This window comes from Ailuropoda melanoleuca, chromosome 1 (genome assembly GCF_002007445.2).
Source record: "Ailuropoda melanoleuca isolate Jingjing chromosome 1, ASM200744v2, whole genome shotgun sequence".
Classification (NCBI taxonomy): Eukaryota; Metazoa; Chordata; class Mammalia; order Carnivora; family Ursidae; genus Ailuropoda; species Ailuropoda melanoleuca.
Window position 1 is genome coordinate 110,860,631 of NC_048218.1, and position 25,239 is coordinate 110,885,869.

A 25,239-nucleotide genomic window follows, 5' to 3' on the forward strand; every position below is an offset into this window, starting at 1 on the left:
CCCCCCCCTTCCCCCTCCCCCACCGCTGGGGAGTTCGGGTTCCAGCCTGGGCCCCCTTGTGGGCGGACCGCGGGGCTGAGAGCGCAGCGCTTACCTGGGCAGCGCGGGGCGCCGCTCAGTCCATGGAAGGGCCCTGGAAGTTGTAGGCCAGGCGGAAGGCGCTCGGCGGGCTGTCCCAGGCGGCCCTGTGAGTGAGCAGCGTCCCCCACCCCCGGGGCAGGGCGACTCTGGGTTCCGGCGTCCCGGGGGGGTCGGGGCGGGACGGGGGCGGCCACCTCCGCGGAGGCCCATTCAGAGGGCGGCGGGAGAGCGTGGCCGGGAAAGAATCCGGGACTGCAGAGCGCGGGCCGCCTGCCCAGTCGGTGCCTCCAGACACGGCGGCCCCGCCTGCTCACTGCGCGGTCCGCTTCCTCTCCAGTCCTTTTCCCTTTTCCCTGCTTTAACCTCTTGCAAACTCCTAGCTGAAACCCTCCCCAAGCTCTGGTCCAGTCCCGAAGCCAGTGTCACCCAGGGGATGAGCAGTGAGTATGGAAGCACCCCCCCAAAACCGGCACAGCGGGGCCTGCTGCCCCAGGACCTACCCCTCCAACACCACCTCCCCCAAAGTGGACCAGAGCCTCTGGGATCTACTGCTCACAACGAGGAGGCCTCCAGCACCCACTCGAGTCTCTGGTCAGCACTACCCCACCTACCAGGGTACCCTGGATGGGGGCATGCCACTCACCGGGCCCCCATCCGGGGTCTTCCTGGACGCAGCTGACTCGGACACCCCCATTGGACAGCCTTGACAGCCTTACGGAGTCCCTAGCTCTTAGCTGGGGCCCCTCGCTGGCACCCTATTCCACCAACAGAGTGCTGGCAGGCCTAAACATTACGTTCCTCTCTTCCCTTCTCTCTTCATGTTCTCTCCATCGAAAAGGCCAGCCCCCCAGAGCAAATTGGTGAAGAACTCCTATACACTCTTCAAAGCCCATTTCAAATGACCCTGCATTTTTCCATGACTTGGAACACCATCCCCAACAGTGAAATGGAGGTATGTGCTCTATCCCTCGTGGCCTGAAACCGAACGAGTCCGTAGAGCACAGCGGAGGCACGTGGCCTTCGAGACCAAAGCTCCCAGAGGCAGACGTGCGTTTCTCGGTGTAGGCCCATCAAGCACAGCACACGGAGTGGGCACTCACCCCTGACCTCTCCTGCCTCACGGGTCGGGCACAGACACACTCATCCCTCAAATCCCAGCACCCATCCTCCTGCTTTCCCTAAAGCCCCCCCTTGGAGGAGGAAGTGCCACATCCCTCCCAGGATGCCCATTTCTTGCTCTCAGCCCAGTGGGGCCTCCATCCAGAGCGGGCCTCTATCCAGGGCCTCCACCCAGAGGGACCACGCGTGTGCGCAGAGGTCAGCTGCCAGCCCGCCGTCCTGAGCCGCCCCCCGCCCAGCCCCAGCGTGCCCCTCCGGCCCGCTCATCACCGTGGTGGAAGCCGACAGGTACGAGCCCCTCACAACACGGACCCACTTCTCTGAGCTCCTGGCCAGGAAGAGCCCGGGGACAGCTGCCCCAGGTCTGGGCAGGGCACTTCCTCCAGTTTGTTTACGTGCTTGTGGCGGGGACAGCAAGGCATCTGTCGGAAATGCCTGACCACGGCCCAGCACAGCCTCAGCCGGCGGATGGACAGGGCCCTTCCCGTGGCCTGACTCTCCCTGAACAGAAAGGAAGATGAGCGTCGTGCAGCCAGGCCCAGGAAGGCGCTCCTCAGGGTGGGCCCTTCACGTGGTGCCCGGCAGACGCCACGGGCTGACGGCCGTGGGCCACCCGTCGGGAGGGTCGAGGGGAAGCAGGACACATTCTCTGAAACACTGCTGTTGTGCAACTTCGTGCAAGTATTCCGTGACTGGGACTCCCCGGGCGGGAGTCTACAGACACGGAAGAACCTTCTGGAGATGGGTCTGCCCGGCCTGCCTCTCCTCCGTGCTTGGCGGCGGCGGCAACAGCGCAGATCTCGCAGCTGCACTCCAAACAAGTCAGGAAGCTGTCCCCTGAAACTGCTGTCCCCGCCTTGCAAGAGGACCTGGGTCAGCGGGAGGCCACCCCTGAGCTCACCCTCGCTGGGCCCCCACAGGGTCACCCCAAGGTCAGTGGGGTCACAGATCAAACGCGGACGTGGCCTGGCTGCCCTCCCTCTGCAGGCTGGGCTCAGCCTGCCCGCAGCGGCCTAACAGGTCCCGGAGGGGCCTGCGGTTCACCTGGTGAAGCCCAATCCAACCCTGATGGCTGAGGCACCTGCGGAATGCGTGTGAGGACTTAGTGCGTGACGCAAGGACGGAAGTTTGGGAGAGTCACAGGAAAGCTGCGGGGACGAGGCGGGCCACTCGTGCAGACTGCGAGCTTCTCCCGTGAGTGTGGAGGGGGCTCCGGGACCACAGAGATGAGAGTCTGGTGACCCGCACGCAGGTCTCCAGCAAGGGCTCTGCCCTAGAAACGCGGAACTAAGGGGTCTTTGAAGGCCCTGCCGGACACACAGGGGACACGGATCCTCAGGGGTCCTGCTTTCTCGGGGATCCCCCGCCCGCCAGCACCCGGGGAGGCATGATCCGGGCGGCTTCTCATCCAGCCTGATGATCTGCTTTTGCAGAGAAGGGTTGAAGAGCCAAGACAAAGCTCATTTATACTCTGACTTCATGGCAGCCCAGCGTCAGGGTCCTCCAGCGCCTGGTCGGACTGCCTGCACCCGAGCGCACGCAGAATCCACCCCCAAGCCCCCCCACCAGCACACGCTGGGCCTTGTTGGAGCATCAAAACGTTCTCCAAACTATTGAATTCTTATCTCGCTGGCTCCTGGGTTTTCTATAAACTCGCTCTTTCTCTACGTACATGCACACAAGTGCATGACTCGTAATCAATGCTCAAAGAGCAAAGGACCCCTCCATGGAGGCCTAACCAGGAATATGCACGCACGCTATGCATTTAGGCGTGCACTGCACATGCGTGTGAACACATGTTAAAACACAATGGCATTTAAACCCAAGACGGTGTTTCCTCATTTAATCAGGGCGGTTTGGTCAGGGACTCTCTGGGTCAGGGACGCACCCTAACCTGGGGGCTCAGGTGAACACCTCCAAAGGCTCAGGGTGGTGGGGGGCACAGCCAGGAACGAGGGGTGAGAGGCAGATGGCATGTCCCCTGCTCGTGCTCTCTCTCTCTCAAATAAATAAATAACACTTAAAAGAAAATAAAAGTCGTCCTGAGAGGTCCCACAATCAGACCACAGAGTGCCAGGGAGGCGGCTCGGGACCCCAAGTCTGTCCCCCATGGGCTGGGGCAGGACTCAGAATCGGGGGACACGCAACCCCCGCCCCCACCAGGGGAAACACAGAAGAACCTCTACTCTGAGATTCAAGAACAGTCGGCCAGAGGGGGAGGAAATGAGCAGATTCAAATAAATTGGGAAAAACAAAGATCCCTCTAAACCAAAAGCAAGCACACAAAGGACAGCATTCATCGCGGCCGGGAAACCGTCCGCTCACGTGGGGACACTTCCAGGCCGGCCTGCCACGGATGAGGTGTCCGCGAGGAAGGCCAACACGGCGTGTTTTCAGAGCCGCATTCCACCCGAGTGAATGAACGCTCTCATTCCCAGGCCAGGCTGCACACGGACTCCAGCAGCCCATCACCGGAGATGTTTATTTTTAAATAGAGTTTCGAAACACTCAACTTTCCTTTCTTCGTTTTCCTAATCGGGGGCCCCAGGGTTCAGGGGCCGGTGCACTCGGGGCGAATCCACACCGGTTACGTGGGGTCCACCGTCACCAGGAGGCCTTCTCCAGCGTGCACCGGGTGTCACGGGCGTGCACAGACATGGATACTCCTGTCCGGGTCCCACGCACACTCCTCTACGTGAACACATTACCAGGACTACGCAAACGTGCTTGCCTGCAGGATGGGCAAGACGCCAAGTCGTCTGGGGCCTCTGCAAACGTCACGCGTGCTCACGTTCAGCACATGCCTTCATTCCTGTTATAAACATTCTCATCAGAAGTTCGTAAAATTTCAAAAGAAAAGCAGAGTCGGGCACAGGAAGGAAAGGGGACGCTTGGTAGAAGCGTTTTACAATTTGTCAAGCTTTGAAGAATGACAACTTTTTTTTTTTAACAAAAATAAAGCATTGGCTCAAGTACTCTCTCAGCCTCCCTCTCTCAACAAGAAGGTCCTGGATATGCCCTCTGGCAAACATCACCCATCTGAAACCATGTCAAGCACACCCCTGTACCCCGAGGCTAGCAAAGCCCCATGGGCTCCGTCCCGCCCAGGGATCAGAATCCCTCCCGGTCCGCCCGGCTGCCCCCTCAACCGGAGAGGGGACACTGCTCACGTGACAGCCAGGGCCCCAGAAGGACCAGCCCTGCTTCCCAGAACAACGAAGACAGAATGGAAATTGTAACGAGTGTAAAGGTGCCCTCTTTCAAGAAACTAACATCGCCTGTCAATCATTTTCACTGAAGCCAAAAGTCCCCCCCCCCCATGGTCTCTAAATGCCACCTGCAAAGCCATCGCTGAGGACCGTGAGGTGAAACCAGACAGAGGTGGAGTCCTCTGGGGACCGCTGCCCTAACCGCCACTGAGCTGTTCATGCTCCCTGAGGGTTTCACATTCTGTGAATTTCACCTCAATTAAACGAATCTCTCCCGGATCGAATCCGAAGCTGGTGTACATCAGAGATAAATTTTGTGATGAAACATTCCCTCATTCTTTCCCACTTACGTGGTGAATATCAAGGCTCACTCTGAGGTCAGAAAAGACAGACTAACTGATATTCTGACCTTCATCTTTCTCTCTCTCTTTCCTAAAGGAGGCGTGCGATTAAACCACCCCTTCACTGAAACTCTTAAAACTTTCTTGAAGAAGCACATTTCCTACTGAGGTTTTAAAAGGTTCTGCGCCCAGTTCCGGTGTGTGTGGCTTACCCCACCCCACCACACAGCCCTCCCAAGCCGGCTGGGCCCCTACAATCCCCTTCGACCCCGAAACCATCTGCCCAGAGACAGTCAGACCCACAGGTCAAGAGTCGGTCCCCCAGCACCGCCCTCCCCCACACCAGCCCCAAGTCCAGGCTGTCACCTCGGTTCTGAGAGAAGAGCCACAGACCAGAGGTTCCCACGACCCCTCCCTGGGTTTGATGAAGTCGCTGGAGTGGCTCACAGAACTCAAGGAGATGGTTAACTCCCTAGGTCACCGGTTTGTTATAAAAGACAGAAGGAAGAGCCGCCCAGGACGGGGTCTGGGGAGGGGGCGCGGGGCTCCCATGCCCCCTCAGGGCTCACAGTCCCCACATCTCCGTGTGCTCACCAACCCAGGAGGTCTCTACCCCTGTCCCTTTGGGAATTTATGGAGGTTTCATTACAAGGACATGATTGACGAAATCATTGGCCACTGGTGATTGATTCAACCTGCAGCTCCTCCCCTCCCAAGGCCAAGGGGTGGGGCCGAGAGGTCCCACCCTGTAACCACGTGGTCAGTTCCCCTGGCAACCAACCCCCCAGAGGCTCCTCCCCCCATCACCACATTAGCATCACAAGAGACCCTGCTCCTCTACTTAGGGAATTCAAAGGGTTTGGGAAGCTCTGAGCTGGGAAGGGGCAGAGAGACCAAATCTGTCTTTCCTACTAGAAATTCACGGTCTCACATCTGGAATTACCGAGAAGTCTAAGGATGGTGTCCCCGCATGCCCGTGCTTCCTGGGGCGGAATGCAGGCGGGTCCCAGGTGGGTCACACCTGCGGGTCTCCGTCCTCACGGGGCTCACTGAGTCAGGAAGCCTCGCAGCACGCCCTCCTGGGTCCAGCTCCTGGCCCAACCTGCCCTCCCCATCCAGTCTCCAGTCCTTCCCTTACCACCACCTCTGGGAGCATTCAACAGTATTTAAATTCATGTTCAAATGCTGATTATGTGGGTAGGTGTTTAAAGGTCCCTCACTGTCCTGGAACCCGCGCTGAAAGAGGAGCTTACTGCCCCCCCACCAAGCAGGAGCAGGTCAGGGGAGGGGCAGTCCTGGGCTCTGACCCCCACCCCCACCCCCACCCCGGACCTTGGCTTCTCATTCCAGTATTGGCCTCTACACCTGGGGCACACTCGGGCATGCTTTCTAATTATTCTGCTGTTCAGTCCAGAGAGGCGTTTCTATAAGGGTCAGATGTGAGGGGCTCGCGGCAGGGAGCAGGCCAGGCAGGCTCCAGGGACACCTGGCACTGAACCTAGGGGGCCAGGTGACCTGGAGGAAACCAGAACAAAGGACACATGAGCCAGGGAGCAGAGGGCACTCACCGCACCCAGAGCCACAGGGCAGGGTGGGCCTGACCTGCGACAGAATCCCTCTGTGACTAAACCAGAGTCAGGGTCCTGGGAGCCCCTTCTCCAGGAGGCCTCGACCTTGGCCTTGGCCAGCTTTCCCTGGAGGGCCCGGTCTTAGCCAGGATTCTGCAAAGTCATCCCTACCCAGCCCGCCCAGCCTCTGCCCTTCTGCAGCAAGAATCCTGTTGGGCCAGTTTAGCAAGAACCCCCTCCCCCTGACATCCCTTTCATGAACTTTCCATCCACTGACCTGTCCCTCTGCTCTGGGGTCTCTGCTGCTGCCACAGGATCAGAGGAAATCTGTCTTTCCCACCTGCAGCTGGTGCCTGCCTCCCTTTCTCTGACACCTGTCCTGTAGGTTGTCCTGAAAATAACCTGGAGGCGCTGGGTTGATTGGGACTCAGCCGACACCCCGTAATCTTTGATGCCGTAAGACACCAGGAGGGATTCTATGCAGTTAAGTGTTGCACTAACTGTGAGCTGATGGGACTGAGACCATAGCAAGAAAGTCAGAAACCTTTGATTTCTCTCATAGCCTAGTTAGCGCGACCGAACCCTGCAAATCCTTCAAACTCCAGACCTTCTCACCAGCACACCACCAGGAGGAGTTCCTTCTCCCCACTGTCCCTTCAAGAGGACAGGGCTGGTGAGTGGGAGTGCCCTGGGCACACGTGTGGACCGCACCCACATTTACTCACCACTGAGGGCTCCCAGATGTATACTTTAACTTCTCATTATATAAAATTCCACACTCGGACAGAAGTAGGCAGCACGTTACAATAAAGCTCCAGACACTCCACCCAGCTTGTCAGCTGGCAGCCAGTACTGTTTCAACCACACCCCCACTGTCTCCCCCAGCGGGACTGACAGTGAATTTGTGAGTCAGAGATCATTCCTGATTTCACACACAGGGGTCAGGAATTATACAGAGATGCCCCCTAACACCGGGGGACAGGCTTTGGTGCAAGTGTCGGTCTATTTCTCCAGTATAAAAACTTAGGGCTCTTTGCTGAATCACAGGCAGCTTCATATGTAGGTTTTTTAAGCAAGTGCCAGATCGTCTCCCATGGAAAGGCCGCACCCTGTCCCACCCCCACCAGCAGGACAGGAGAGTTCCAGTTTCTCCACATCCTCACCAGCACTTGGTGACACCACTATTTTTTTTATTTTACCTGTTCTACTGGGTCCATAGTGATCTCTCACTGTGGTTTTAATTGGCATTTCCCTGGCGGTAATGGCGCTGGGCATCTTTCCCGTGCTTATCTGTCGTCTGTCCATCTTGTTCAGTGAGAGGTCTCTTCCTGGCTGTTACCTGCTTTCCGATCAGGTTGTTTCTTTCTTTACTGCCGAGTATTTAGAGTGCAAACTATTCTCTCAGTCTGTAGTCTGCCTTTTTACCTCTTAGCACGTTCTTCCTAGAGAAAATTCTTTCAATTTTGATGAAGTCCTACTTTTTCAATATTCCCTTTTATGGGATTGCGCTTTGGGTACTAATTTGGTAACTTTCGAGCAGACTGGATCCCAAACGTTTTCTGCAGTGTTTTTCCTAAAGTTTCATAGTTTTATATTTGTCTATGATGTCTTTTAAGTTAATTTTAGTATAAGATACAAGACTTTGGTTGATGTTCATTTTTCTTTGGACGGTGAGCGCCATTTGTTGAAAGGACAGTTTCTCCTTCATTGACTTGCTTTGCACATTTTCAAAAAAAAAAAAATCAGTTGGGCCATATTGTGTAGGTGTATTTTTGGGTTTCCCATTCTGTTTCACTGGTCTTAAGTCCATCCCTCTCCCCATATCACATAGTCCTGATTACTATGGTTACCTAGAAAGTCTGGAAAGTAGTCAATCCAGGCCTCCCACTTTATTATTTTTCAAAATTATTGTAGTCTACTTCCTTTGCATTTCTTTATAAACTTTAAAATTTCCTTGTCTATGTATAAAAAAATCTTGCTGGGATTTTGATAGGAACTGTGTTAAAACTGTACATCAGTTTGAGAAGAACTGACATCTGCACCAGGGTCTTCCAATCCATGAACATGGTATGCCACTCCATTTATTTAGATCTTTGATTTCTACCACGGACACTGTGGGGTTTTCAATAGATGAGTTTTGCATGTTTTCTTAGGTTTACACATTATTTTGCTTTTCCGATCTATTATAAATGGCACTGTATGTTTAATTTAGGTCTGTGCACGTTCACAGCTCGTCTATACAAATATAATTGATTTTTGTGTGTCTCTCTTGTGTCCTACATCCAGGTGACATCCCTTATTTGTTCTGGAAGGTTTTTTGTGGGTTTTTTTTTTTTGTAGATTCCTTGGAATTCTTCACAGGGATAAATCATGAATTTGCAAAAAGAGACAGTTTTCTTTCTTTTCTTCCACTCTGTGGTCTGGTATATCCTTTTCTTTCACGACAATACTGTAGAACTTCCAGCATTACATGTGAGCTGCAGGGTTTTAGTACATCCCTTCTATTAGGTTGATGAACGTCCTCTCTGTGCTGTTTTGCTGGGAGTTTTTAGTTAGAACAGATGTGAAATCTCTCAAAAAAAATTTTTTACATCTATTGATAAAAAAAATCATATAACTTTTTTTCTTTATCCACTAAATATGATGGATGACATTGATGGATTTTGAAATAGTCAAAGAGCTTTGCATCCCTACAATAAATCTTACATGGTCAAGGTGTGAAGTTTTTAAATACACTATTGTGCTATTTCCTTGTATTTGGGTATGGAATTTTGGGTCTGCTCGTAAGGGAAAATGACATATCATTCCCTTTTTGTTGTCTTTGTCTGGTTTGGGTACCAGGGTAACACTGGCTCCACGGAATGAACCGGGATGCATTCCTTCCCCTTCTAGATTCTGGAAGGAGTTGTGTAGAATTAGTGTTAATTCTTTACATGTCTGGTTGAATTCTCTAGTGAAACTGCCAGACCTAGAGATTTCTTTGGGGGGAAAATGGTACATTATGAATCAATTTCCTCACTAACTACAAGACATTCAAAGTGTCCACTTCACACTGGGCGAGTTGTCGCAGTGCAAGCCCATCATGAACCACTGTGTGTGGTGCTGCCGTCCTCTTCCTACCTGCAGGGTGTGCAGTGAGAAGCCCTTTTCATTCCTGGTATTAGCAATTTGTGTCTTCCCTATTTTTTTGTCTGTCTTTGGAGAGATTGACCAACTCTCTCGATCAGCTCCAAGAACCTGCTCTTTTTTCATTTATTTTTTCTATTATTTCCTTGTTCATAATTTTAGCAATTTCTGCTTATATTTTTATTATTTTCTTCCTTCTGGCCATCTTTGGGTTATTCTTCTTTTTCTAGGTTCTGGGAGCAGGCATTCGAAGTCTTCGTTTCAGATTTTCTCCTTTTTCAATGTATATGTTTACTGCCATGAGGTTCCTCTCAGATCTATCTCACTACGTGTAAAATATTTTACTTTTATTTTATTCACCTGGATATACTTGTGATTTCTGTTGTGATTTTCTCTTGGACCCACAGATTATTTACAAGAGTGCTGCTTCATTTCCAGGCGTTTCGACATTTTCCTGTTACCTTTCTGTTACTGGTTTCTGGTTGGATTCCCTGCGTGGCATCCATTCTCTCTGCTCCGTGAAAGTCTGTTCCACAGCCCAGGATGTGGTCCATCTGGGTTCTGTGGTCCCAGGCCCATGGCCAGTATGCTTCTTTCCTCCACTACTCAGCTGTTCTGGCATCTTTTTGACATACCGAACTATGAGAAGCACAGTTATTCCATGACCAGACTTAAATCTGGGCCAAGACCTTCTGTGTCACTGTCACTTCTGTTTTAGCTGAGAAGAATGCAAACCGAGCCCTGTCTAACCTGACAATGTGGAAAAAACGCCCCTGACTGGGGGGTGAGGCTGACCGGTGTGCAGTCCTGGCTTTGGCCCCTGCCCACTATGTGGCTCAGGCCGTGTGCTGAACCTCTCTGTGTCCGTTTCCCCACCTGTGAGTGGGACGACAGGGACAGTGACCCCCATAACGTGACCACAAGAGACAGAAATCATGCTGTGAAGACCATGGGGCAAACATCATCTCCACGAGAGCTCCTGCAGTCACCACCCAGGGTGCACACAGCTCGAGGGACCGCCACATGCGAGCAGGGCCCTCGTGTTCTGCCGGGCCTGCAGCACCTCTGAAGTCTGTGCCCTGGGTGCGTCTCGGAGCCCTTCATGGACCAGCGGCGTTGGGGACAGCCAGATTAGAAATCCAGAAGACTCACAGGTGTTCTTAGGATGCACTAGCTCCCCCTTTAATGTGTTCGCCTTTCCTATGTGACATCAGAGCCCTACTTCTCCCATGTGGGTGTTTACACATGGAAGCCACTTAAGGCGCACTGGCCGCGCTGACGCCAAATGCATGCTGGGTGTGCAGGCCTGGGCGCCACACACAGACACGCCAACCACATCTGCCCACGGCCCCGATGCCGTGGGCTGGCACCCATGCTGAGCACACCAACCTCGTTCCGCTTCCCAGGCCTTTCTCAAGTTCTGGAAGGTTCCATATTCCCCTGTGCTCCTCCACACAGTGACCTTACAGGCCAAGTCAGGGGCTGCACCTCAGTCTGAAGGTTTTTTCTGGTATTTTCCTTCCTCGGGCTCATCATCCATGTCCCACAGCTGTCACCAGCATGTCTCCCAGACAGCTGGTCTAAATACGCTGAAATGAGCCCTCAGTTGTGGTCGGCTCAGGGAGGAGAAGAGGGATGAGTGGAGGCGGAAGCTGTGCCCCTGTGTTTGCTGCCCCCTACACCATTCCAACGCAGAAGATGCACGACATCGTGCATGCATCTCCACGCTGACACATGCTGGGACAGGCGTCTCCTCCTGTGTGACGCTTCCACAGCGCACGAACGCATGAGCCTCACTGCGCGCCCTCCCCTTGCCTGCGTGTTGCCCCCCCCCCCGCCGCCAAGAAAGGTGGGCGGTTTAGCCGCCCCACTCTGCGTGTAGAGAAGCATGTATGGTCCTAAAGCCAATGGGGACCTTTGGGAGAAGGAAAGCCCTTCCTGTACATGACACACAGATCTGGTTTTCTCTGGGGAAAGAAGGGCCGTGGCACCAGCTGTCGTCACTATGACCTCCGCGGGGTGCCTGATGACCCCTCACAGAGCCCTCACGGGCCTTCCCCAGGGTAGAGAAGCAGCAGCAGAGAGAATCTACAAGCACACAGAAGAAAGATTTTAAAATGCATGCAGGGCTTTGGCTCCACCCCCTCTCCATGCCTGAGGTCCGCTGTCCTGGACCGTCAAGGCAAGTGGGGGACGTGTGCAGGAAGGGGTGCGGACTGGCCCCATCGCTGCTGCTGGGTTGATCTTCCCTTCCTGGGGCCTGCGCACACTCGAGCACCATGCCGACGATGGGGAAGTGTGTGAGGGCCACAACAGACCCGTCCCAGAGATCGTCTCCACCCTGGGGAGATTCAGGACCATGGGCCAGGGTCTCCGGCCGCCCTGAAGTGCAGAGCAGAGAGCTCGCTGACCCCGCAGGCCCCAGCTCCTCTGTAAAGGGTGGGGTGGGCATTCCAGCTTCTTCTTCCAGCAACAAGAAACGGCAGGAGGAGTTGAAAACCACAGACACTGCACCCTGAGCGTTCACGACCCTTCCCCTTGCCCGCTGGGCAGACCTGGGGATTCACAGAAGCGCGCCCACAAGACACAGGCTGTGGTAAACCCCCAGTGGGCCACACTCCCCAGGCAAGAGCCCTCCTCACTTTCGAGGTGTCCGAGATGTGGTGCCCACAGACACATGTCCGCTTGAGACGCCCGAATGGAGGAAAGGAGGGATTCTTACCGTGAGCTCCTCTGTACAGACCGCCAGCGCTGCCCACCTGCGGCCCGGGCGGGGTGAACGGCGGATAATGTGGGGGTGTCGTCACTGGAAAAGAAAGCACAGTGAAGTTCTGTCGCTGCGTCCTCCCCAAATGGGTGCCGCCATCCGCTGTGAGCTTGGCTTCTCGCTTACCATACGGTGTTTCTGGAGACACGGGAAACGCTGGCGTGGGAGAGGCGGAGTCAGTGCCACCCTTGGTTGGAGTGAAGGTCCTGCCGCTGATCCCGTTGGGGTCTTGAGGGTACGCGGCAGCCACCATCTGGAATTGGCACAGGGAGTCTGGTGAAGGCCACCTCCTGACAGTGGGCCCGAGGTGGCCCATGCCACATGGAGAGGGGCCGGGTCCCCGTGCACAGTCCTGCTGCTGGCAGCCACGGGCCCAGGCTGGCGCACAGCGTGGGGCCAGGGGGCCAGGTCCCTGTGCACAGTGCAGCCGCTGGCAGCCACTGGGAAGAGCTTCAACAGCTCAAAGGAAGAGGGAGTCCCTGCGGTCCATCCAGCTGCTGCGGTCCCAGGCAGACGGAAAGCAGCACCGGGGAGGCGGGCACCCAGTGGAGAACAGGACAAAATCATCCCTGCCTGTGCTGTGCTCCCAGGCAGTGAGACCACGGCACAGAGAAAAGACCCAAGGGACTTGTCCAAATATCTCTTTTCTAAGCTATTCTGGGCTCCAACTTTCCTCCTCGGCAATGAAGAACACACTGATGGGAACGGGCTCATCGCTGGGGTTCCAACCTATCTTACTGCATTCCAATTCAAAACCTGGAAGACGCTCCATGGATCCCACCATGGCGGCCCACAGCCACACTGACCCACTTTCTTCCCGCCTTCTTCCTACAGACCAAGACCCTGGGGACGTCCGTGTCCCCCTGGCCACTGCAGTGAACCCGTGAGCCACCTGCACGCTCCCAGCCTACCCCCACTGCACGGTCCGGGTGCAGGGGCCCAGGGGAGCCCACAGTGGCCATGCCGTGCCTTCCAGCACCTGGGCTCTCCCAACCACACCCCTGCCTTTCCAGGAGGAACCCGGTCTGCAAGACAGGAGGGAGGCGGGGTGGCAATGGGACCACGATCAGGAAGGGCGCAGGTCCAGCTGTCAGGGGGCCGTGCCTACCTCCTTGGCATCTGCTGGAGACAGGAAAGGTGCCAGGCCTGCAGCCTGGTCTGCACTGGCGGTCTTTCCCCATCCACATTTGGAGAAGGACGGCTGTCCCCCAGCATCGTTATCATACTGCCCGAGGCTCAGCTTCCGGAATCTTCCACCCAGCATCTCGTCCCCCGAGGAGCCTGACAGGAGAGACACGTGGGCTGCAGGTGCTTTTACCAGCAGGCGACAGAGACCCTAATTAAAACCGGACTACGATTTCCCAAAGACACTCAATTTTTTCTAGTTCCAGAGCATTTTCAGCTCCCACTGCCCATTTCCCTCCCCCTGCCCCTGGCGAGCTCCCGTCTTGCCAGGTCCGGACATTTTCGACAAACGGAATCATCCACCGAGTGTCCTCTGCTCTCTGGCTTCCGTCACCAAGTGCGATGTTCCAGCCTGTCACTACCAGAACCCACTTTTGTTCATCTCCCGCTTTCTCCCAGCGTTGGCCCCAGGAGGGACCTGCATGCACCTGCGTCCTGGGGCCTCGCACACGCCAGGTGCTCAGGAAGCACAAGGGAGAGCACCTGAGGCTGGGATGGAGCCCGCCCTCCCCCCGCTGAGTGTGCGCGGAGGATTCTTGGTGGCCGCGATGCTGGACCACGGTCTGCGCTCTGGTATGTATCACTTTTAAAGTCAGAAAAGCAAGATGCTTGCACATCACTTGAGTTGAATAATGAGATACTTCACACCTACTCTCTGAACTGTATTAAAGAATTGGCTAATTATCCAGCCGTGCCCATGTTTTCCCTTTTCAATGAAGAAGTCACATCCGGAGAGAGAGGGAAACACGAGACCAGATGAAGGCAGGAGAGACTCAAGCTAAGGCAGCAGGTGCGCTCAGCCCTCCACCGGGAGGGGTGTGTTCTGAGAAGGACCACAGGGAGAAGGGGCAACAAGCCTTAGGCTCCTTCTGGGGGCCTCCCACAGGCAACGGGCCCAAGTGCTGAGCCCTGGACACCCCCGTTCCCCCCTGCACAGCCCCAGCCCCAGCCCCACACCCCTGTTCAGACACTCCCCCTGCCCTGCTCTGCTCACCTGCTCCCTGCTGCTTCCCAGCCAGTATCCAAGACACGAGGACCTCAGTCACAGAGGACGTTGCAATCGATGCAGAAAACACAGCAACCCAGGACCACAGAGTCTGCAAAACCCCCCAGTGACCCAAGCATCCACCCACAAGCCCTGGTCACATGCTCTCCGCGGTCCCCACAGAGGGTTGGTCGGGGAGCAGCTCTTCCTCTGCTGAGTGTCATGAGCCTGTCCCGCCCAGCGACCCCAACAGCCCCTCTGCCAGGCGTTCACACGTCTTCGCATTGGTCTCCTTTCCTCCTGCCACAGGACACCGCATACCCTGGGCCTTGGGGCCCCCCTCCCCAGGCTTAAAGCGGGGCAGGTGTCCCCGGGAAGCCTCCTTGCTGCCATCCCCAAACACCAGCATGTCTCATTTTTGCAAATTCACTTTATTTCCGGGGAGGGGGAGGCGCTGGGTTCAAGGAAGGATACACGTGTTCGTGAATACACTGATCACTGGTAACTCTGAACCCGCTTGTATCTTACACTACACTAGGGTGATGAAGACCCCTCGGGGCAACCGTCTGATCTTGTCTGCAGATGAAGAGCCCGAGACTCACGAGGTGGGGTCCCAGCCCCTCCTCTGTCAAGATAAAGCCCAGACCAGGCGTCACCACCCTGATCCCCGGCTTGGGACTCCTGTCCAGTTTCCAAACCCACAACAGGGTTGGAAAGTCGGGTCATACCCGACTCACCTGCAGGCGGGCAGGCCGGCAGGCGGGGCTCTCCTGCCTCGGCAAGCAGGGCGTCAGCCCTCCACGTGAGCGGGGCGCACGCCCAGGCAGAGCCACAAATACAGAACAGCAGTCCTCCAACTTGGCTGCACATTAGAATCGCGTTAAAAGTCCTGGCACGCAGACCTCACCCCTCCCCCGTGAAGCCAGAACCCGCAAGAGTGCGGCCCAGAGCATTTTTTAATAACTTCCCGGTGGCCCCAATTCATGACCACACTGAGCACAGAGGTGGGTCTCGAGCCCGGACTCCCATCAGGGTTCCACATGTGGGGGGGGGGCGTTTAAAACAATTCTGACGCGCCGATCGCAGCCCAGGTCAACCCACGCGGGCTGTCTGGAGGAGGAAGCACGTTTCCAGGTGGCTGATGTGTGCAGCCAAGGTGGCGAACTCCGGCCCTGAAGAGTTGATGGAAACCTCCGAGGACGTGACCTTTGTCTTCCACCTGAGCCACAAGAAGGCAAAGTGCCCTGAAGCTATTTATTTATCTTTATACAACCGCAGAAGAATGAAGGGCTGTGTCACAGAGGCAAGCACGGTGGTGCTGGAAACTCCCTTGCATTCCTAGGAGTCAAGACAAACAATGGCCAAAGACGGCCCTGTGGGTGTGGGAGGCCTCCCAAGTTCAGCTCATTCAACTAAACACGGGCACCTTCTCGGGCACCTTCTCGAGACAGGGTGGGAGAGGTTGAAGGGCAGCGTGACAGTGAAAAGCCCACCTGCCCAGCTTAAATGTTCCCAGAATGGCTCGAGGAGATTTATTTCTCCCTAAACTGCCCTAGGGGATCGCCCGTCCCTCTCACCTGCAGGATATATTTGCAAAGAGCTAGGAGACGTTTATTAGAAATTCCTAGCACTGGCCAGCACTCAAGCCCGCAGCAGGAGCGGCCTGCAGCCGCAGAGACTTCTCCTTCTGGGTCCCTGCCCCCCCCAACCCCATCCCAGTGCCAGGGGAGCCCATGGGAATGGACTGTCACTGGCACAATGAGGCCAGGGGGCCAAGCAAGGCAAGCCTGTCTTTTGGATGGCAAAACTGCAAATCCTTTTCACTGGGGAACACTGAAGTGTTTGGGTAGGTGCACTTCCTCCAAAAAGGTGCACTTAAAAGGGAAAGGCAATATCCCAAAAGCTAGAAGGCTCTCTTTCCAATATGAGAAATGTCAGCAATCCTCCTTCCACAGTTTACTCAAAATCAGAATTGACTTCAAGCAAAATGGAAGAAGCCACACAGTGACCAAAAGGCAAGATCACTACCCAACACCCTGAAGACAACGTCAGCAAAGCCTGGTACCGGGCCTCAGGTCCCTTTTGCTTCTCTGAATTGAGTTTCCCTTTGAATGATCGTTCCCCTCCCCAGATCACTTGCTGGTCTGCTCCTCAAACATATCATCTTTTAGCACCCGTAGCTTTTTTTTTTTAATTTTATTATTTATTTGTCAGAGAGAGAGAGCACGATCAGGGGAGGGGCAGAGGCAGAGGGAGAAGCAGACTCCCCACTGAGCAGGGAGCCTGACATGGGGCTCGATCCCAAGACCCTGGGATCAGGACCTGAGCGAAAGGCAGATGCTTCACTGACTGAGCCCCCCGTAGCGCTGACCCAGGACAGTTGCCAGAGCTGTCCACCTTCAGGATGACCCTCGGTGGACAGCGATGTGGGCAGGGGCCTCCACAGGCCCAGCTGGCTGACGGGCCAGGAGGAGAAATGAAGCGACTCCCAGGCCCGGGATGTCATGCTGGAGATATCATGACCTCTCTGTCCTGACACAGAGGACTTTACCAGCCCTACCCAGGGGTTAAATAAACGACAGTTGTCCGTAAGTCATGGTGCATGTGTCCGTTAGGGGATCACATCCATGTGGACCAATTTGCTCTTAGCGCACCGATGGCAGAGCTTTGGGAAACAAGCCACCCATGCCGAGGCCAGGGGGTCTCCAAAGCAAATTCTCAAACACTGGAGGGGGTGGTCCTTCGACCAGTTAAACACAAAAGGGCCATGTGGCCCAGCAGTTCCGCTCAAGAATTGAAAACATTCAGGGGGGCTCAGTCGGTGAAGCATCTGCCTTCGGCTCAGGTCATGATCCCAGGGTCCTGGGATCGAGTCCCGTATCCTCAGCGGGAAGTCTGCTTCCCCCTCTGCCTCTGCCGCTCCCCCTGCTTGCGCTCTATCCCTTGCTCTCTCCTCTCTCTCAAATAAATAAAATCTTTAAAAAAAAAAAAAACTGAAAACATTCAGACTAATACTTGCACACCGATGCTCACAGCAGCACGATTCCCAACAGCCGAAGCGCGAAGCGACACGGTATCCACGCTTGGAGGAATGGATGTGCGTACTGTGTCCAACCGCCCCGCGGAATACGATTCAGCCTTAAACGGGAATGAAGGTCTAACACACACTACAACCTGGATGAGTGTGGAAAAGCAGACGCTCAGTGAAAGAAATCAGACACACACCGTACAATTCTGTTTGGATGCAGCGCCCAGCATCGGCAAACCCAGCATCAGAAGGCAGATTAGGGGCGGCCTGGGGCCGGGGCTGGGAGACAGGACTGGCCGCTAACGGGGTTGAGCTTGATTGCAACGCACACTGCACAAGTCACTGAACTTGGGGCTTTAGAAAATCACCACGGATGCACTGTGTCCCCAGCACCCCAAGACGCAACAGGCACTTCCATTTCTCCTAATATCCAGGATGGGGCTGCTCTGGGTGTGGGAGCTGCGGCCACCCCTCCCACCCCTGCACAGGCCGGGCCAAACTGCTGGGCTCTTGCAGAGGCCCCCCTGCCTTGCAGACTTGCTCAGAGGCAGCCATCCTGGTGCTGACATGACCCTGGGCTGCTGCACGTCTGTGGGTCTCTCTCGCGTACAAAACAAGGGGTGCAGGGTAATGACGTCAGGCTGCTTTCTGAGTGCCCACATACCCTCCTGTTCTCACACTAGATCCCTTTGGGGTTTAACACCTAACTTCAATGGATGGGCTTTCCAGGATCGATGATTCAAAGTTGCTACCTCTCAGGGCACCTGGGTGGCTCAGTCGGGGAACGGTCCGACTCTTGATCTCAGCTCAGGTCTTGATCTCAGGGTCGTGGGTTCAAGCCCCACCTTGGGCTCTGCGCTGGGTGTGGAGCCTACTTAAAATAAAAGCTGCTCCTTCTCATTGCTCTGAATTCCCTTCAGTGTAAACAAGTTCCCTGACTCGGTTGAGTATTAACGCGGTGGATGTCCACGTCTGTGGACAAACGTGAACGCCAGCAGCAAGGTCCTACAAACACAATAGGAGGCCCGCCACGATCCTGTCATTGTGGGTTGGGGTTGATGTAACATGAACAAAATATTTGGCAACGTGAAGTAAGGAGCCCTTGAGGGATGGGAAAAACAGAGCTGGCTTCCTGCCATCCGCGGGTTGTAAACTCACGGACTGAGTCATTTCTTTTGCTACCTGGGTAACATCAGGCAAAGTCTCCCCACTCAAAGGATGTGACCAGAGAAACCTACCTAGGTGTCAGGCTGCACGGAGGGGTGCACAGCCAGGGCGTCAGACCAGAGCGAGGGAGCCACAGAGGCACAGAGGGAGCGAAACACCCCAACCCCCCCCCCACCTCACCGCCTTTCACGAGGTGAAAGTTTCTGACAGGCCACCTCTGGATGGACTCTCTCCTGTCTTATAGGCAGGGACAGGCTCCCTACACCGTCCCGTGATGAGCTTCTTGAATCCAGCAGAGCCACATGGGTCCTTGGAGAATCATCGACCTTTCTGCCAGCACCACACCCCACTACTGACAAACATCACTGTGGTGCCAGGACACAAAGGGGCTTTCTGGCTGGTGGCAGAGTCAGAGTTTAGTGGAATAAGGGCTCAGCCATGGCGTGCACAGTCAGACAGACAGAAGATCTGGTTTCACGCCACAGGGGACATAAAGATCACGGGTGACACAGATAAGCTCAAACATGATGCCTGGGACAGCACAAGCGCTCAGAGTGGCAGTGCTTACCATCATTATTACCATCATCGTCAACACAATTATCACACTAGTGGTCACCACCACCACCACCATCATCACCGCTGCCATTACCACCATCATCATTACCGTCATCACTATCACCATCATCATCATTACCATCAGCCCCATCATCACCACCACCACCATCATCATCACCACCACCACCATCATTACCATCATCACCACCATCATCATTACCATCATCACCACCATCACCATCATCATCATCACCATTATCAGCACCACCATCACCCACACCATCACTACCACCATCATCACCATCATCATCAATCCCACCATCATCACCATTGCCATCACCACCACCATCACTACCATAATCATCACCATCTTCACTATCACCATCATCACCATCAGCCCCACCATCATCATCACCATCACCATCATCCCTACCATCACCACTGTCACCATCACCACTAGCACCATCATCACCGTCATCACCATCGTCATTATTACTACAGTGCTGGCATCAAGCAGACTTTCTCAGGAAATGCTCAGCTTTCATGTGCAATTCTCCTCTCAGAAGTAACCAGACCCACAGCAGGTGTGCAGCCACTCATGAGCTGTCAGGACACACAGCAGGCCCCAGGAGGAGCTCCAGGGAATGCCATTCCCAACTTCCTACCACGAGGTAACTGGTGGTCTTTCTTATGATCATCCACATTCTACAAAGAGTGAAGGCTTCTGCTCACCTCCAGACGCTGAGGTCCCTGCACCCAAGTATTTCCTACAGTGAGGATTGCATCTGAGATGCGAGGCAGGCCAGGCAGGGTCTCGCTGGAAGATACAGCACCTTGGAACCTGCCCATGCCTTTCCTGTCTGAGCAAGACTCAAGGTGGCTGTGGTCAGACATGTGTCAATGGGGCCAAGCCTTACGCACACAGACGCAGACATGATGCACGTGTGGGGTGATGGCTGCCATGCTGGGCATGCCATGGCTCCTTTCAGACTTGCCAGTGCTTCCTGCTTGGCCACGTGAGGCCCAGCTCAGCTCAGCAGCCCTGGCCTCCCCATCGAGGCTCAGGACCTGGAAGCTCTTCAAAGCACAAGTTTCCCGCGTCCCCAAATCTGGAATGTTCCAAGACTCAAAACCAGTTGGTTAGCTACCCTGTTGGGACTTCCCCCACTACTCAGTGATTTTTTTTTTTTCTGTTGCTGGCTGATTCAGCCTTTTCCAACCGAGAAGTACAAATACTGATGTTTAAATTTTAAAATCAATTGGGTTCTGGGACACCTGGGGGGCTCAGTCCGTTAAGCATCCGACTGTTGATGTCAGCTCAGGTCATGATCTCAGGGTCCTGGGATTGAGCCCTGCTTGGGGATCCACTCAGCATGGAGTCTGCTTGAGATTCTCTCTCCCCCTCTGCCCCTCCTCCTGGATGCACACGCTTTCTCTCTCTCCCCCAGCTCGCAAATAAATAAATAAAATCTTAAAAAAAAAAAATCAAATGGATTCAGTATTCTCTATACCTGCCAGGGAGGGAAGTTCCCTTTTGCCTCAGTGTAAAAGTCTGAGAGCTACAGACATGAGCCTTCTTTTGATGGGATTTCTATCAAGACAAGCTGTCCCAGAAGGACGGGCAAAGCCTGCTTGTGGGCTGTCGTGAGCCCCCACACGGCCAAGCTCCTTCATGCCGGATGCTGTGCAAGTCTCAGGCAGGCCGCCCTTCTCTGCCGGGGGCCCAGGAAAGCAGGAGCCTCGCTCTGGAGCTGCACGGCACGCCCCACCCCTTCCCACCGCTGGGAGCCGCCCTCTTAGCATAGGCTCTGCTCCGGAAGGGGTCTGGAACAGGTCTCCTACCGGCAGCGGGGGGTGCAGACCGGGGACCTAATACTGCTCTACTGCATGTGACCCACGAGACCTTCTTGGTCTCCTGACACCTCCAAACACTCAGATCTAAGACGGGACTCTGCCCCTGCAGCCAAGGAGCCTTAAGGAGATGAAAGGGGTCCAGAGAAGTCCCCCAGTGAACATTAATCCGTCCCTCAGTGTTACTGGCTCGGCATGACGCACGGCACTCAGGGTCAGACACAGAAGGACAGGGAGGTGACAGCGTGCCTGCCTTGGGGACCCAGGGAGCCCGCTGACATTCCAATGCAGGAGAGCCTGGCCTCACGTGGACACCACGCTCACAGGCTTTAGGTGGCCTCTGGGTCCAGGCCCCGCCTAAGAGCGGACAGGTGTCCAGAACACAGCCCCCTCAGCCTCCCCAGACATCCAGGGCACCCTGGCTTGGATGCCCACCGGGCTCCACCTTCTGTGTGCGGAAGCACCTTCTCCACGCGGCCTTCACACACTGTTCCCTGCCCTGACCCCTCCCTCCATCCCAGCACCCTCTGCCTGCTGGCTGGCCCTCCAAGCCCACCTGGCCAGCTCTCGGGGGTCCCCCAGCTTTATGCCTCCCTGACACAGAGAGCAAGTCACAGACCCCATCCCAACATGGGTCCCCACATTCACGAAGGCAGACACACGGAGGTCACCACTTGTCCGTTACAGCCACCCCGGCCGGCCCTGGTCCCCACACCACAAGTCCCAGGGACGAGAGCCCCGCAGACCTAACTTCCTGAGTCAGCATGGCCCCACCGCAGCAGGGGTGCACCGAGCCCCCCACAGGGACTGTGCCCCTCTGTGCCAAGGCCCCACTGGGCCCGAGTTCCCTCATCCCCGCCATCCTTCCCCACTCCCAAGTCTTCCAGCCTCTGAGGCCTGCCAGAGCCATGAGCAGCCCCCCACTCCCTGCAAGGCCAGCTAGGTGCACAGCTGCGGACTTGTCCCCACAAGGCTGTGCCCAGGGGCCCTGCCATCATGTCTGCTGCTCTCCCCTGGACCCAGGGACAAGCCCGGCGCTCCTCTGCTAAGCCCCGTCCTGTAAGACACAGACAAGCGTGCATCCCGTGGAAGTCCCACTCACCTTGCCGCCCAGAAGCCCTGCCCGGGCCGTCTCCTACGTCCTGCAGGCCACTCACTCGCAGCCCGCCTCCCACACTGTCGGGGGGCATGGGGCCGTTGGCCTGGCTGCCTGGTGTGTTCATGTGGGTGGGGATGGGCTCAAAAGTAGGGTCCAGCTCCAAGATGAGCCTGTTGAGCTGCTCAATGGACTGGTCGATGTCCAGGGTGGGTGAGCCTGGGGAGGGGTCCGCACTCGGCTCCGGTCCAGTCCCGTTCACGACTCTGACGTCTGGAGATCTGGGCTTGAATGCTTTGCCGGGAGGGGGCCGCTGTGCGTCGGGGAGATGGGGCCCGGGGCCCATGCCTCTCTGGAGGGCCACTCTGCTGCCCGTGCCCCGGGTGGGGGTGACCGGAACCCTGGGCTGGGCCTGCACCAGGCCGGAGCCGTCCTCAGGGCCGCGGCCGACGAGCCTGGCCTCGGCATCGGGAGCAAAGCTGTACTGGTGGGCGGCCACCATCTGCTGCTGGCGCACCCAGGTCTGCGTGGAGTAGCCGCTCTGTCCGTAGGCCTGAGTCTGGGCGGACACAGAGGGCCTTCGGAGCGCCGGCTGCGGCTGCTTGGACTCTCGGAGCCCGAACGCCCGCTCCCGCTCGTACAGGGGGTCCACGCCGAGGCTCAGGTCAGGGGCAAGGCTGCCGTGGGCATCTTCCCCAGGGCTGCTGCCAAACCCCTCTGACAGGAGGGAGTTCTGGCTGCTCTGGTGGCAGGCAAAGGGGCCCAGGTGGGCCGACTGGTGTCCCTCCGAGGAGGACAGGGTCCCGATGCTGTCCACGCTGTGCAGGTCATGGCCGGGCATCTCGTCATCCAGGATGTCCGTCTCCCGGTCCTTGAGCGTGGCGTCTCCGTTCACGTGCACCTGAGCAGGCACGACATGGCGTGTCCCACTGTACTTGCTGGGACCATCGGTCATATCCTTGATGGGGCTTCCGGAATCTTCCAGTCCAAAGCCACTGAGCAGCTGGTCCAGCTCAGCCTTCTCCTGGGGACTCAGGCCCCGTCTGGGCCCCACGGCAAGTTGCTCCTCGGTCCTGTCGGTCCTGACGGAGGCGGTGGAGTGGCCAGAGTCGCTGCTGACGGACAAGGTGTGGTCCCCGTGGTCTGGGCTGCCGGCGGTGGGGATGGCTGGAGACCCCCCCGGGACGCTGGGATCCGAGGCGCTCTTCTTCCTCACCTTGGCGTAAAGACTGCCATCGACGGGGCCCTGCGTGTGCAGCACTGGGGGAGAAAACGGGAGATGGGCGGTAAGTCAAGGCTGGAAAAGGAAGCTTCAGGCTCTTGGGATGCATGTGTGCATCTTCCTGAACAAACGAACTCCCAACAGACAACTCACCATAATTGGGGACGAGTACTCCTCTAGGACCCCAAAAATCTATCTACACCCCGACAACACGAGCATCAGCAAAAGCAATTCAAATCGTCCAACAGCTTCGGCACCCAGGACCCTTTCTACCTTTCTGTGCAAAGAGAACTGTCACATAGAGAACCTTCCGGATTCTCCGCACTTTAGAGTCATCTTGCCCCGAGGGCTCAAAGTTAATTTCGTCAGCAGCCTGAATGCTGAGCACAGCTGAGCTCCTAAAGCCCCAGGAGTGAAGAAGTGGGACGTGGGACAGGCTGGGGCCCTGAATCTCACAGGGAGAGAGAGAGAGGCAGAAACCCATCTCCAAACTTCCCGACAGCACAGCATCCCTCCAACCAAGAAGGTCCGACGATGGCCCAGCAGGGCCCAGGACACGGGAAGCAGATCTTTGTGCTCTGGCCTCCGCCCACCAGGACCGTTGGGAAACGCAAGCCAGGCCATGAGTGGGGGAAGAGCGAACGCCTCTGCCACTATTATTAATTTCAGCCCTGGTCTCCACCTGCCGCCGGGCAGTCGGGAAGCGCCTGGGTCCCGGGGAAGCTTGTGTCAGCACCTCCTGTGTTTTCCCACGGTGACTCGGCAGGCAGAATGCAACGAGGGGGCTGCCAAGGGCTGTGCCCACGCCCATTGGGCACCTGGGAGCCACTGCGTACTCGGGCTCCGGGCCCCGGCGTCCAGGGTGAGCGGGTACGGTCAGCAGCTCCCAGCGGTTTTGGAAATGCTGGGGTGACAAGACAGGACCGAGGCCTGCGGGGTATCTTGGGCTCTTGTGTGAACAGCATGCGTGACCCCGGGCTTCCTTATTTCAGTTGTGCCCAGGAGAAGCAGGACGAAGGCAGCGTGCAATCACATCGACCCGCATCTAAAGCAGAGTGGGGTCGGGGGAAGACCCACAAAATACTGTAAATACACCCAGTGCCCGGGACCAACACCCCGTGGTGGGAGCTCGAAGTCAGGGCAGGTGCTGCACTCAGACACGGGGTCATCAGGGTGACGGCACGGGAGACACTGGCCGCATTCCTGAGCGCCTGCTCGAGGGCAGACACCCGCCCCTCCCATTATCGCAGGACAGCCTGTCTAGTGAACTAACTTGTCCTTCCTTTCTCAAACCTACCGGGCTAAAGCTCCACGAGAATCTGGAACTGGCCGAGGTCAGGCACCTGCTGGGAGGCAGAGGTGGGACCAGAACCCAGGCCTATCGGACCCTGGGCTCCAAGGGAAAGGCGACTCTCTGTGAGCCACACCAGAGGATGCCACAGATACCCCGAATTCCACGGCTCCCAAATGAGGGGCTTTACGGGCCTGAAAAAACAGGTGTTCAACTCAGCTTCTGTGGGAGACCCCCGGTGCCGGGAGGTGTCTAACTCCATAAGACCCACTGAGCGCGTGCCTTCCCTCCATCGGCAGAGCGCGAGGCCAGGGGCGGCTCTCGTCCGGGGCTCTGCTCTGTGCAAATCACAGACGCCACCATGATGGTGACAGAGGGGTCGGAGCAGTCCAGGCCGGCGGGTGAGGGGCCGGAGCACAGCCAGGCGGGCATCCGCGAATTCTAGATGCACACCTCTTGCCGCCACAACTGTGCGTCCGTGACCTCCACGTCCTGCTCCCCAAATCTCAATTAAATGCAGAGACATCATGACTTAAAAAGCAAAAAAAAGGAACTGGGCAAAAGAGCCCATGAATCGCTCCGAGTTAGAAGCCCTTGGCCAGCCCCACAAGGAAGGGTCTGCATGACGTGGTCAAGGGCAGGAAATGC

General features: G+C 56.2%; 1 protein-coding gene across 7 annotated transcripts in view; it reads right to left on the reverse strand.

Moving 5' to 3' along the window:
• The window catches only part of LOC100472275 (tensin-3), a 158,000-nt gene that overhangs the window by 19,417 nt on the left and 113,344 nt on the right, over positions 1-25,239 (reverse strand). For all 7 annotated transcript variants that reach the window (XM_034665209.1, XM_034665216.1, XM_034665224.1 and 4 more), the window contains 4 exons: positions 22,085-23,338; positions 13,320-13,492; positions 12,338-12,464; positions 12,167-12,250 (listed from right to left, as the gene is read on the reverse strand). In XM_034665209.1, the coding sequence (XP_034521100.1) occupies positions 12,167-12,250; positions 12,338-12,464; positions 13,320-13,492; positions 22,085-23,338 (1,638 nt within the window). The remainder of the gene's footprint in view (positions 1-12,166; positions 12,251-12,337; positions 12,465-13,319; positions 13,493-22,084; positions 23,339-25,239) is intronic.